The sequence below is a fragment of the Phoca vitulina genome, unplaced genomic scaffold (assembly GCF_004348235.1).
Source record: "Phoca vitulina isolate PV1807 unplaced genomic scaffold, GSC_HSeal_1.0 scaffold81, whole genome shotgun sequence".
Lineage (NCBI taxonomy): Eukaryota > Metazoa > Chordata > Mammalia > Carnivora > Phocidae > Phoca > Phoca vitulina.
In genome coordinates this window covers 4,249,205-4,262,707 of record NW_022589784.1, presented here as the reverse complement: position 1 = coordinate 4,262,707, position 13,503 = coordinate 4,249,205, and the positions used below count along the sequence as shown (strand labels likewise).

At 50.5% G+C, this 13,503-nt stretch overlaps 1 protein-coding gene across 13 annotated transcripts in view; it reads left to right on the top strand.

Annotated features, from left to right (window-relative positions):
• RANBP3 (RAN binding protein 3) overlaps positions 1–13,503 on the top strand; it is a 52,817-nt gene that overhangs the window by 14,136 nt on the left and 25,178 nt on the right. For 9 of the 13 annotated variants that reach the window (XM_032394495.1, XM_032394494.1, XM_032394497.1 and 6 more), the window contains exons 2-3: positions 5,463–5,518; positions 11,054–11,242. In XM_032394495.1, coding sequence (XP_032250386.1) covers positions 5,463–5,518; positions 11,054–11,242 — 245 coding nt within the window. The remainder of the gene's footprint in view (positions 1–5,462; positions 5,519–11,053; positions 11,243–13,503) is intronic. The other 4 variants (XM_032394503.1, XM_032394502.1, XM_032394500.1 and 1 more) reach the window with 1 other exon arrangement.

The following is a 13,503-nucleotide window of genomic DNA, read 5'->3' as shown; positions in this document are numbered from 1 at the left end:
AATGTTATGATTGAATCTATGAGCATAGCAAGATATGCAGCTGGGGGAGTGGTTCCCAGGCTCCACTGGGTGTAAAGTGCCTTTCAGTCAGGCCTGTGTCATCAGTGCCTCCAGGAGCAGGGCCTGCATGAGGGTGGGTTAGGGGATGTGTGTGGAGAAATCCCAGACATCTGGCAGAGGTTTGAAACAAGAGCCGAAATCTGCAGCCTTTTTGCGACTGGGCTTGCCTATCTGTGTTATCATCAGGACTGCAAAGACGAGATCCAGGACAGTCCCTGGCCTTAGGGATTACAGCTGGACTGTCCCATTTGGCATCTGTACCTCACAGTTGGGTGGAGGGTGGCAGGGGACAGGAGGGAGAGCAGGCCCTGTGGGCCAGATGTCATGGGGGCTCACTCCTTTCAGCTTCTGGCCAGTGTCCTCACCCCTGCTATTTGCCTGAGGGTTGGGGGACTTCTCCCGCCTGCGGCCTGATCAGCACCTGGGATCACACTGGGGCTCAGGCTAGGTGTTGTCTGGAGTACGTGAGCTGAGCGGGGGCATGTGGAGGAGGGTGAGGGAGGCTTTGGATGTAGCAGCAGCCACCTTGGACTTGGCGTGCAGCACCATGGAGAGCTGGGATGAGGGCGAAGCACCTCCCACGTGCCACCTAGAGGCCGGGTTGTAGTTTGAGGCCACTTGGCTCTGAATCCCACCCCACATCACACACCAGTGTTGGCCACAGTCATGCACAGAATAAGTTCTCAGGCCTCATGTCAGGGATGAGGAAAGAGGGGTTCCCTAGTCAAATAACTTTGGAGAACATTTGGTTAAACAGGTTTCTTTATTGTTAATTTTCTTAACCTTCACTATGCAGATGTCTTGAGCCAGTGCCCCAGGAGGGCTGCTTTTTCACAAACTGATTCAATCAAAGAGCATTTTATAGGAACAAAACAAAGCACGTGGTTGACAGAATCTGGATCAAATAGTTGGGGGTCTCTCTAGAAATCTCTGGTGGTAGTTTTCCCTTCACTTGTGACAGACAGACTGGGCTGGGAATTCAGGCAAGTTACAGAAGCCTCATTGCTCTGTCCCCTGCTCATTCCCCAAACTTGGGTTTCAGCTGGCTGAGCAAAGTCTGCTTGTCCAGTGACAACCAGAAGCAGTTTGATAGAAGCCAGTTAAGAATGCCGGCTGAGGCTTCTGGGGCGAGTGTGGAGCAATCCTCCTCGGAATGGGGTGCGCTCGAGTTGTCCTTTTGTAATGTCAGTGCTAATTTGCAGCTCATGAACTTCGGCCCTCCTGGAGCCCAGTGGAAATTAAATCTGTGTGACCCTGGTGCTTTGTGTCTTTGGTGGAGAACTGACGGAAGCTCATTGCTACATTTTAGTTAGTGTGGTGTTTGGGTTTGTCATAACCGCCAAACCATCCATGAGTGAGGGTCCTGGTGGGTCCTGACCTCACCGGTCTTAGCGACGTTTCATCGGCTCTGACTTCTTGTTGAGCGTCCGTTATGTGTGCGGCTCTGAAGGTGCCACGGTCAACATAACAGAGGCTGCGCTCTTCTGGGGCTCATGATCCAGGGGTAGATGCTGCCAGCAAGGAGATGAACAAATAACCCCCCACAAGCTCCAGGCCATGTGCACAGACACACCCATCACTTTTTATCAGGTGTTTGACCCCAAGGTTTTCTGCCCCTGACTCCTGTTCCCCATTTTTCCTGTAGAGCCTTGCACAGAATAAGGGCTTAGTAAATATTTATGTGAGTACACAGCAGCTAGCGTACGTGTGTGAGGACCTGCAGAGGGGGTTTAGTTCAAACATTCATTGGATGGTTCTTTGTGGTGTGCACTGGCTGCTGGGCTGGGGGGCAGAGCTGTTTTGATGCCGGATCCATGGTCTCTCAGCCTCCCTGACAGGTAGCCTCGTTGTGACCCATGGTGGGGTAGAAGCCAAGAGCATGCCCTGGGGGCACCGGGGGCAGGTATGTAGCTCAAACTGGGAGCTTCCTGAAGGATACGGTGCCCGTACCTGAATGAGTGTTGGCCACAGAAGAGAAGGTGAGAATGTGTTCCGGGCAGAAGGCCAGAAGTATGACAGAAGCACGGGGCGTGCAGGGGGCAGCGGGCCTTTCGGTGCCACCATAGGGGTCAGGCCGACGTGGCCTGTTGGAAGGAGCTCTGACCCTAGTCTGGGGGAGCGGTGCTGAGTTTTAAGTGTGGGTCTCACACCAGTGGTTCTGGCTGCTGTGCGGAGGCTGGATTGAAGAGAATGAGAACAGAGGTGGAGAAAGGAGGGTCTTAACTACAGTAATGGTGGCCTGCAGGCAGGAGTTAGTGAGGGAGTCTCTGCGTGGGTCTCACCCAGAATTCCAGTTCGGGAAGCTGCTTTCAGAGCTCGGACCCCATGTCCCTTCCGTGGCCTCCATCTACCCCCAGCTGAGCACCGTGCCCACTTGCAGTGTCATTGTTTTTCCAGCAGATTGGATTTTCCCAGCTCCGGCCTGGACCCTGCCCTGTGTCTTTGTCCTGCCCCAGGGACCCAGAGGCAGCCCGGGCTTCTCAGGTTTGCCCGAATCTCTGCAGCCCCTTCTGGGAGCCTGCAGATCAGCCGACACAAGAAAGCTCTTCCCCTACCATCCAAATGGTTCTCCCTCTGTTCTCGTCCTTTTTCAGTGGCCTTCCATCCATTTCTCCAATACCTCCTTGCCCTTACTCCTCCCTCCGTCCAGTATTTATTGATGCCAAGTACTGTTCTTGGACCACGGGGCAGCCAGGGAAACGAGGCGCTCTCCGATCTCATGGATTTGATGTCGTAGTAGGGGAGACAGCATAAACCCATAAATCCCTAGGGTATCTGGTGGTGGTACCTCCTGTGAGAGAAAGTGTCTCTGCTTCACTGTGAGGCCAGGCAAGGTTTCTTCTACAGAGTATAGTGTGTGTCTAATTAAGTCTACAGTGGCTAGGCCTCGCCTCTCAAGCTGGAGTTTGTTCGAGAGAGGACAGAAACAGTTAAGACAGGCTTAAGCAAAAATCAGCATTTGTTGGCTTAACTGAAAAGTCAGTGGGGGTGGGGTTAGCTTGGAGCAGTGTCTCCAGGATTGTTTCCTCCTCCATCTGCAGCTCTGCTTCCCACTGGATTGACTCTGCTCCAAGGTCCCTTTTGGTGACGTGACTGCTCCCAACCCCAGGGTTACCTCCCACCAGTCCTGCTGCCCCAGAAGAAACAGAGCACCCTCTTCCCCAGGAGCTCCAACAAAAGTCCTAGACCTGAGTCTCATTCACTGTCAGTGGCCTGGCCTTACTCACATGCCATGGTGTCCCCTGGGGCAGGAGTACGAAGTACTCTCCTCTTCAGACCTGGAGCCAGGGGCAAAGGAGGGATGGTCCCCTAAAGAAATGGGGGGCTGGAAGGATGCTGGGCTGGCCCAAACTCCCAGCTCCTTCCCGGGTGCCTTCACTCTTTGCAGCTGGCTGGGAGTCGAACACAGAAGTGAGCTTCAGGCCTGGATCTGTAGCCCCGGATGCTGGGCTCATGGGGTGAGGGGCAGGGCCGGAAGCTCTCTGGGATTCCCCGAGGCAGAAATGGTGTGGATCAGCCGCTGCTGTCCAGAGTCCCTCCTGCACCCCTTTGCTGTCATTTATTGTCTGGCACAGGCACTTTCATTCCCTCCTTCATCTGGGGGTGAAAAACAGCACCAGCCCCGGTGCGGGGAGAGGGCTGCTTAGGGAACCACGGAGGCCTCGTCGGCAAGCCTTCTGCCCCCCCGCCCTCCTCCCTTGTAGTGCTTTGGTCTCATACAGGTCGTTTACCCCAGTGTTTGCCTTGGGTTGTGCGTGGTGAGGACTATCACAGTGAATCAGACTCGGGGACTCAGGTGCGGCATGGCTTCAGTGTGCACAGCGGAGGGAATGGCTACCATCAGTGGGCTGTTGCCCCAAAGTCAAGACCGGTATCTGTTCTACTTCTCCAAGGAGTGGGAATTTGGTGTGATGGGAGTGGCACCGTGTCCTTTTGATTGTCTCAGTCTTGGCCCTCTTTCTCCTCGGACCTCCTCCCCTCCCCGGCTTTATTGTGGGTGATCGCCATTCCCTCCTAACTGGTCTGTCCATATTGCCCCCTTCTCCAGACTGTTCTCTCTTTGAACCTGAACCCAGCTCCTTCTACAGCACTTCCCTGAATCCTTAGCATGGTGATCATCTGCCCCCAGGATCCCTGTCACTTTTACAAGCTGTATTTTCACACCTGCCGCTCCCTTCCGGGCTCTTGTCTTTGGACTTCAGCAGCCACCTCTTCTCAGGGACATTTCCCTGACTCTAGACTAGCCGCTCTGACCAGCTCCCCACACGAGTGCGCTCACGAACCAAAGATCCTCTCCCCTCCCACGGAGCAGTCCTGCCGGGTAAAGCTGTGTGCAAGTGCAGGTTCCTGGTAATCTGGCTTCCCAGGACTGAGGGCTCCATGACAGCAGAGCGGTGCAGTGCTCCCCAAATTCGTGATCCCCCTTGCTTCCCATCCACTGTCTGCTCTCAGGACTTTGAATGCTGAAGGGGGCCCTGGGCGCACCCCATAGGATTCATGCATGGACCCAGAACCACCACACCCAACCTCAAGGCAGTGAGGCAGGCAGCATCTGGGCCTTCCCCCAGGTGAAGGTCATCCTCCTCCAGAATCCCCCAGCTGGCAACAGGGGCTCGCCGAGCTGCCCTCCACCCAGGGGCAAGTGGCAGAGGGCTGTAGATTTGGCTGCCCCTGGATAGGAGACAAATGGGGCTGCCTGGGAACAACAGGTGGCACCACCCTGGGCTCATCACGTGACAGAACATTTCAAAGAGTTTCTTCAACAACCACTGTGTAAGATGGACTCAGATTTTTCTCAACTCCTTAAATTCTTTTTTTTAATGGGTAATCTCGCTTCGAGATCCAGGTGGAATGTCAGGTGACTCAACCAGGGTAAGCTCTCCAAAGAGAGCATGAGCTCTGTGGGCAGAGGTTGCAGTCTGGTTATCCCCAAGCCCCCGCTGGCCTAGAAGTTCAAAAAACCTAAACTAGTCTCCAGAGTTTGCAATTGGGGACATGCCCCATCTGACATCTCTGTGCCTCGTTCCTGCAAGGCCACAGTTGGTGGCGCTGAATCCGAATGGTGGCAGCGCCTTTGATGCCCCGCAGCCCCCCGCACTCCCCCCCTCCCCCGCCCAGTCACGGACGTGGCTGTTCTAAGTGAGTCTTGAAACCTTTTTCTTGGTGTATAATATGCACACAGAAGAGTGCACATACCCTAACATTAGGTGTCGGATTTTCACAAACAACACGCCCACGCAGCCACTTCAAGAAACCGTTTTCTAAGTGATTTGATGTTCTTTGGAGTTACTAGTTTTATATTGGGTTTGTTTTTTGTTTTTAACTTATTACAAACAAAAGTAGCTTTGTTTGCTGTATGACTATAATGTTGGGGGGAAAAAAACCAGTTTTTCTTTTTGCAGAAAAACCTGCCATTGCTCCGCCCGTCTTTGTGTTTCAGAAGGATAAAGGACAAAAGGTAAGGGGCCGGTATGTTCTCTCTTCACATGTTTACTCTAATTTGTTTTCTGCCAGAGGGCTCTCCCAGGTTACATGGCCAAGGGTGCTTCTATCTTTTAAGCCTCCACACGGAGCTTGAAGAGAAAAGGTCCTGTGGCTTTAAGTTACCATGGTGAGAGGTTAAGACGGGTGTGTGTGGAAAGGGCTCAGAAACCTTGCTTTTAACAGTGGCAGAAAGATACTTTCTAATTCCTAATGCTTCATTTTAGAAATAGTGTACATTAGAAAGAGTAGGAGAGAAAAGGTAGAAGGAAGGAGGGAGAATAATGGTGGTTAAGGGGGAAGACAGGATCTTTAAAGATTTTAGGGAGATATTCTGACCCCCAACCAACTTGGCATAAATGCATTTAGAGTAATTACTAGTTGGCTTGCATTATGTATTACCATCCATCTTTGTTACTCGTTGCTTCCCTCTCTTGGGTTTTAAATGTCTTGGTTGCCCTGACGTTGGAAATACTTTGCCTAACTCGTAGCAGTGAGCTGGCAGCTTGTTCAAGTCCTGATCGGTGTGGCAGTAACATTCCGATGTCAGGTGCTGCCGTTTACCTAGAAGTCGTTGATTTTGTGTCCGTCCTGACAAATCAGTGTGGAAGGTCGGGATTGTGTCCAAAGTTAGTTGATGTTCTGTGGTTGATGCTTCCCAAGCTTTTATGAGGATTCTGTTTGTCCAACAAATGGACAGTCTCTCCAACCTCTGCCCCAATCTTACCCATTGCAAGATTTCAGAGTGAGGGACCAAAGTGCTGCGCTGGATTCGGTGTGTTTTGAAATCCGTTTGCATCTTGTTGATAAGAACAGCATTTGAGAGAATGCTCTGGTAGATTCCCAGTCCCCCGGCAGGGTGGCCACCTCTGAGGTTGGGGGCTGCTGGTCTGGCAAATTTGGGACTCCTGGCAGCCCAGCTGCTGCTCCTAGAGCCCATCCCTTGGTCAGAGAAGAGAGGCCAGACTTCTGTGTGGCCCACACTGTCCTGGACTGCGTTCCAGTACTGTGCCAGGAAGAGAGCATGTGTGTGTGCGGGGAGAGCGGGGGGAGGTCAGGAGGAAGAAGTGGCTGCCCAACACATACCCCCTTTCAGCGTACCTTCTGTGTGAGCCGGGGCTGATCTCCTAGGCTTACCCTCACATTAAACTTTCCCATTGTTAATTCTTTTGCTAAAGAAAGAATCACAACAGCCGAGGAAACATTCTTTCTATTTTGTTTTGGTTTTCCAGGTGGTATTTTCAGGACACATCAGCCTCTGCGGTCTCCTCTTCCATGGGCCCTGACCAATACATGTAACTTAATTACATGTATTTTTATCATTTGTCTTTTGGAGCTTCAGTCACTGTGAAGGAGCTGATGCATTTCTGCTAGCTTTTAGAAATGCCTGTGTTCAGTTTCTGTTTTAGATATCAAAGTTGCTTCTCTCAGGATTTTCTAGAATTTTGAATTTTATTATTATCGTTTGAACCACTTTTAAAGGGGTCAGCAAACTAAGACCTGCCATCACCGCCTGTTTTTATAAATAAAGTTTTATTGGCACACAGCCATGCCCACCCTGTTCCCAGTAGCTGAGGCTGCTTTCCCACTGTGACAGCAGAGTGAAGTAATTTGGATGGAGACATGGCCCACAAAGTCAAAAATATTTAGTAGCCGACCCTTCACAGAAAAAGTTTTCCAACCCCAGACTTAAAACAAGTAATAGGAATTGATAATTCTTTAAACCTAAGACTTTCGGACGACCAGCAGGATGAAACACTAAAATGTAATATTTGTTTGGCCGAATTTTTCAGTACTGTTTTCACAGTTGAGGTGGTTCTTGTCTGTTGCCTTGTAATTCAAAGGCTAACTTGCGTGTATTACCTCCAGAAGGTTGGGGTGAAGTTGAATCAGAAGAGTAGCTAGGAAACTGCTCATCGTCATTTTAAAATGTGCAAATGTAGTTCTTATCAAAATATTGACTCAGAGCCAACTCTAAATGGGCTTCTAAAAATAACTGATCTCCAGCTCTTCAGGGTTCAGCTCTCCGCTCCTGTCATGCCTCTGGGACAACATCACCGGCAGGACGCAGGGAACCTCTGCGTGTTTACAAAGGAGGAGCCTCTGTAACTGTCCGCAAGGGCAGCTTTCTGGGCTGCGGGTGGAGATGGAATCTTCCTTTCTTTCTCTGCTGCTTAGGACAGTTCGGAAGTAAGGCAGGGAGCAAGCCGCGTAGCTGAGACAGCCAAGTCCGTGGCTTCCCATTTCAAGGGAGACAGGCAGGCAGAGCTGCAGGGAGCAGCTGTGGCACTTCGGACAGAAACGGGAGTTTGAGCCTCTTTCAGGTCCCGTCTCTCTCACCGACCTCCTGCCCGGCTGCCCCTCACACTGCAGAGGCAGAGTGGGGAACAGGCTACATGGGTTGCTACGGCCGGTCGCTCCTTTTCTCTTCAACTTCATTCAAGTTCTCAGAGAAGTTGAAAGAATGGTACCGTGGACACTTCGGTGTCCCTCATCTGGCTTCGCCAGCAACGTCTTTGTCGTAAATGCCAGAAGCGCCCGACTATAAGTGGCGCACATCTGATGTTCCTCCCCTAGATCCTGCTGTAGGCGGCCCCCGGGACTAGGGCCGTTCCTCTCCGTGGCCCCACTGCTATTGTCACTCCTGAGAAAATGATCGTAAAGTCAGAAATGTCCTTCAACATATATATTCCATAATTATGTTGTCTTAACTGTCACCAAAATGTCCCTTCTAGCTCTTTTTTGAGCCATTTCTTGATCCACAAAGATCAAGAAGTCCCATCGTCAGCTGTGGGACCACTGACTTCCCTTTCAGTGAACAATCTCTAAACCACCCAGTGGGCTGCGCTTCAGAACTCGCGTCCCCCCGACAAGGAGAGCACTCCACAGGCCCCGCTGTTGTTACTGAATCATGATTGAGGTAAAAAGATTTGAAATCGAAAAGAAAAAAATGAAGCTGTTAGCCCAGGCGTTTTTTGTTTTGTTTTGTTCAGTGGCAGAGCCACATGGCGTTTTCTGTCCTTCCCATCCAGGGCCCAAGTGGCATTTACAGCAGGCTACAGATTGGTGGCGGTGGCCCACCAGTGGCATCACTTGGTCTCAGGACATGTTGTCAAACCCCTTGTTGTTCCGGGTTCCCGGTTGGAGAAAGCGGTTGTCGGCTTCAACTCCAGTCCTGACGCCTAAAATCCAGGCCCACGGGCGCCTGGGTGGCTCAGTTGGTTAAGCGACTGCCTTCGGCTCAGGTCATGATCCTGGAGTCTCGGGATCGAGTCCCGCATCGGGCTCCCTGCTCAGCAGAGAGTCTGCTTCTCCCTCTGATCCTCCCCCCTCTCATGTTCTCTCTCTCTGTCTCATTCTCTCTCTCAAATAAATAAATAAAATCTTTAAAAAAAAAAAAAAAAAAATCCAGGCCCAGAGCCCGGCTGACAGTGCACAATTGTCTGTCCTTCCTTCCATGTTCTCACACTTCCTCAAGAGGGTGCTCCTCATAAATTGCTTGCATTTACGCATTTCTGGTTTTAGTGGCAAAAATGAAACTTTTTTTTCTTAACTGCCTTGCATGGAGACAGTTTTTTTCTTTTTGATGTGAAGAGATTCCGAATCTTCTTAGAAGGTGGTGGTCTCATTGACTGTGACAACTGTTTCTTTCGGATACTTCATCTTCCAAAAGTTTATTCATCTGAACAGGTGAGGCTTTGAGGTCTCCCTTGCAGGGTGATGTCTGTTTGGGAGAAAGAAAGCTGTTGCAGAAATGCTGTTGAGCAGGAAGTAAAGTGTCCCTGAAAGTGCTGTCACAGTATGTTCAGACCTACTTTTGAAGCTTACTGTTGCTGTAACAAGCCCATCCTGTGTGCACGTGTTTGTTTTTGGGTTTTGTCAGCCATGTGTATTTTAGGATGATGTCAGAGGCTATGAAAATCTTGATGTCTGATTTTAACAAACACGTTGAAGAACTACAGGTCCTATCTTCGTTCTCTAGAGCTCACTTTTCTTGTCCAGCAGAAACACTCAGACCCAAGTAGAAAATACTGGGATGGCGTATGTGTTTCTTTTTGGTCCTTCAATTTAGGCTTCATTTCCAGTTCAGTGCCTCCAGGGCACTTGAACACTTATGCTCTAAAAGCAGGGGTTAAAAAAAGAAAGTCCTATGTGGTTCCAATTGGAGATAGACCATTTTCCACAGAGCTCTGGGTTTAATTTTCTCTTATCAGGTGTTGGCGCGTGGACCAACCTTTATGTCCTGAGCGGGTTTGAGGAACAGCTTGAGAAGGAAGGCCTTTGTGTGTGTGTGGATCTCCCCTGGATAGGAAGAATCAATTTTGGTGATTTTTTAGATGTATGGATGAGTTAACATTTTGTTTCTTTTGCCTTCCTCAGCATGTTTGAAAGTTCTCTTAAATTCTCTTTACGGAGTTCCTTTCATCCATCAGGCTTTAAGAACTAGCCCCCAAGCCCTATCTAAAGAGATTTTAGTCACTTCACACTCAGAAGAAACGTGGCCAGGTCTGTGGAAAGACAGGGTAGCCACTTAGTTCACAAAGCGAGAGAAATGGCTCCGTGTTGTGAACAATGCCAAGCAGGAGATTTGGGGACCAGAGCCCATCTGTTCCATGACACCAGCTTTGTAACCCATTCTTCAAGAAGAGAGTCTTGGCCACAGAGCTCTGGGTCCACGGGAGCCCCTCTAGAGTCCCAGGAACCACCTCGAAGGATGCCAGGGGTGTTGTACTTTTAAGGACAAAGACTTCCAGAACCAGCTTTCTCTTGCCCTGGCTATTTTCTAAATACACCCTTGCCAAGGTGTTTGGGGTGAACATGGGAGAATCCTAGGCCACCTGAACTCCTACCCATGTGATACAAAACCAGCTCTCCGTGTCTCTGCCAGCTGGTTTGGTCACCACACATCTGCACTCACTGAGGCGAGAAAGCCTTTCCTTGATCTCAGGTTTAAGCAGAACGAATTGAAAGGTGCTGGAAGCACTCTAGCAGAATGCAGAAGCCTGTGAACCCTCTTATATGCCCTGTTTTGTAGCTGTGTGCTATTCCAGGCCTGCCTTCCCCACCTTAGTGGACAGAAATGGTGCTGAGGGCCAACTTCCCTCATCAGTATTCTTGCAGAGATGGGTCATTAACCGCTAGGGATGATCAGACATAGTCACCCCTATTTCCCTCCAGTAGAGGCTCTGCCCCCATTTTGGCCACCAAGAGTGTTGTTCCTCACTCACAGCCTATAAGCTCTGTAGCTCCATGCTGCCTGTTTTGAAAATGGGGGCCCAGGCCTCCTGCAAAATTAAACCTCAGCCAAGTCCACGTTCATTTTCCATTCTTTCATTCTGGAGGGCCAGTTTTGTTGAGCAAAACAACAGCACGTACCAGCTTTCTTGGCTCGTCCTCCCAGGCGGGAGCTGCTGAAGTCTGAGCGTCTCCAGCCCTTTGATCCCTGCCCACCCCCTGTCCCACGTTGCAGCTTTTATTTACATTGAAGGAAAATTGTCTTTTTTGCTCCCAGTCCTCTGCAGAGCAAAAAGACTTGTCGGATTCGGGAGAGGAGCCTCGGGGGGAGGCTGAGGCCCCCCACCATGGCACGGGTCACCCCGAGTCAGCTGGTGAGCATGCCCTAGAGCCTCCTGCCCCCGCTAGCGCTTCAGCCAGCACTCCTGAAGCCCAGCTTCTTCCTTTCCCGCGAGAACTGGCAGGGGTAAGTCCACCTCTACCCAGCACTCCACAGCCTGGGGGGCCCAACCCAGATCGGCCCCTTTCCCTTCGGGTGCCTCCGATTCAGACCCTAAACCACAAGCAGCTGATGAGAACTGAAAAGGTGCTCATGATCTCTGCAGCTCCCTTTAATTCTTGCTGCCAAAAAGTCAGGAAAGATTGAGTCCCCTTTTACACTGAGACTTTCTGAGTGGGGGAATTTGTATACACCCATAGTGAGAAGCTAATCCTGTTTCCTGAAAGAGACATGAGGGGTCAAAAGAGGGATTGAAGAATGGGGTAGAACCTTCCAAATCAAATTCGACCCCTTCTCCGTCCTTCCATTTTTCTTTCTCCTCTCCCTGATTGGGCATTCAGGCTCAGGGTCTTAGAAACACCAGAAGCCCCGATTTCCTTGGTCCAGAGGAAGAGGAGGTATCTAAGGCAGACTGCCTTGCAAGACCGATTGTGTTTGGACTGTGGTTAGGCTGTGAACCGCTTGTCTTCAATCAAAGCAGGAAGAAGAAAAGACTCTTCCTTTGAATCCAGAGGGAACCCCTTGAGCCCTTTCTCTTTGTATTGAGAAGGCTTTTGAAGATTATAGGTGGAGAAGATTGTGAACTCTCGAGAACAAGGAATGTCTTGAGTGTTTGGAGGTTGATAAAATGGGAAAGGTAAACATCATCCTACATTCAGGATTGAAAACTCCATGTGGGTACCTAAGCCCCCCCCATTCTCATGGCAGGGAAAAATGGCTCTCAAGCAAGGAAGCAAGGGACCCTGCTCTGCACACCAAGCACTGGGCAGCCATCCAGGGCGTCACAATCCCAGACTTTAGTGATCCCATGTGTCACATCACCAGTCCCCTGTGTTCTTAAGGAAATCATTAAAATTCAGTTACAGCCACTAAACCCTGGGACACACAGGAAGAAGTGATATTCAGCAAAGGTGAGGTTGGAGGCCAATTTTAACATTTGGGGAGGAGTCAGTGTGTGGTGGGAGAAGAAGGAACAGTCTTTACCACGTGCCAGGTGGGAGTGACGGGAGGCAGTCCCTCATGGCACACAAGTGGGTTTGTGGGCCCAGTAAAGATTCAGCCAGAAGGCACTCACACCAAAGTGTTCTAGGGGCGCAGCCCTCATGAGAGCACTAGAGCTGACAGAGTGAGAATGAGGAGGTGATCACTTTTTCGGTTGGGAGCCAAGCAGCTCCTGGAACCTTCTTCTGAGTCGGGTATTATGAGTTATTGTGCCTTCAGCCTTCGCAAGCACAGGAAATCATGTTCTCAGTTCCCTGAGTTCCCAGTAAAGATGACCTTCATGTGGATCTGCCCAAGAGGCTCCAGGGCCTTTTGCGGCTGCCTGGTTTGAACAGCAAGCTTATAGAGCAGACTCTTAACTGAAGGGGCTGAGGGTTTTCAGTTGAGACTAGCAAGTGGGTAGGTCACAGAGGTTGAGGCACAGCAGCTGCTCCTCCAGAGGCACCTAGGGGGTCTCACCTTCTGCTTGTGGCCAGGCCAGATGTGGATTTCTGAGGCCTGGCCAATGGGACTTGATGTCTCAGTTCTTGTGGACTTTGGGTCAGAGGCTCTAATCCCAAGAAATTCAAACCATCCCCAGCCCGGCCCTGCAAGGTCAAGTGTTAATAGTAGGGAACCTCAGGATGGGTTGTGGGTCACTGTGGGAGGAAGTCAAGACTGGGGGGAGCAGTTGATGAATGTACCAGCAGAACAGCAAAGGCCACGCACGTGACACACACATGTGCTATTTGGTTTTAGCACTTGTAACTATAGGAATCCCCAGTTCCATCAGAAGTCCCAGCAGGGCCACTGTTGCATCATTTGGTGAGGTGAGGTTGGAGGGCTAGCACAGAAGACTCCAGCTTGTCACCTCTGGCTGCCATTAACTGGCTTTCTTTAGTGATTGGGCGTGTTCAAGGCAAAGTAAACGTTTTTTTAGGTCAGTTAGGGCATAAATCAAGGCAGATGGATCCCAGCTTCCTCTTGGGCTGAGGTGGTTCTTTGGTTAGCTAGGAGTCGTTGCTTTTGCAGCCAAACAGATTTGGATCTTTCCCGGTACCACACTGGAATTCAGGAAACCGCCCACCCTTACCCAGCCAGTCTCGCCCATCACGTTTAATCTGTTCTTAATTGCATGATCCCTCGAGGGTATGTAAAGCTGCGAGTTCTTTATAATAAATAGTGGCTCACTGAATTGTTGCTTACAAAGGGCCTGCTCGTCTTTCAGTCTCCCCAGACTCTGGCCA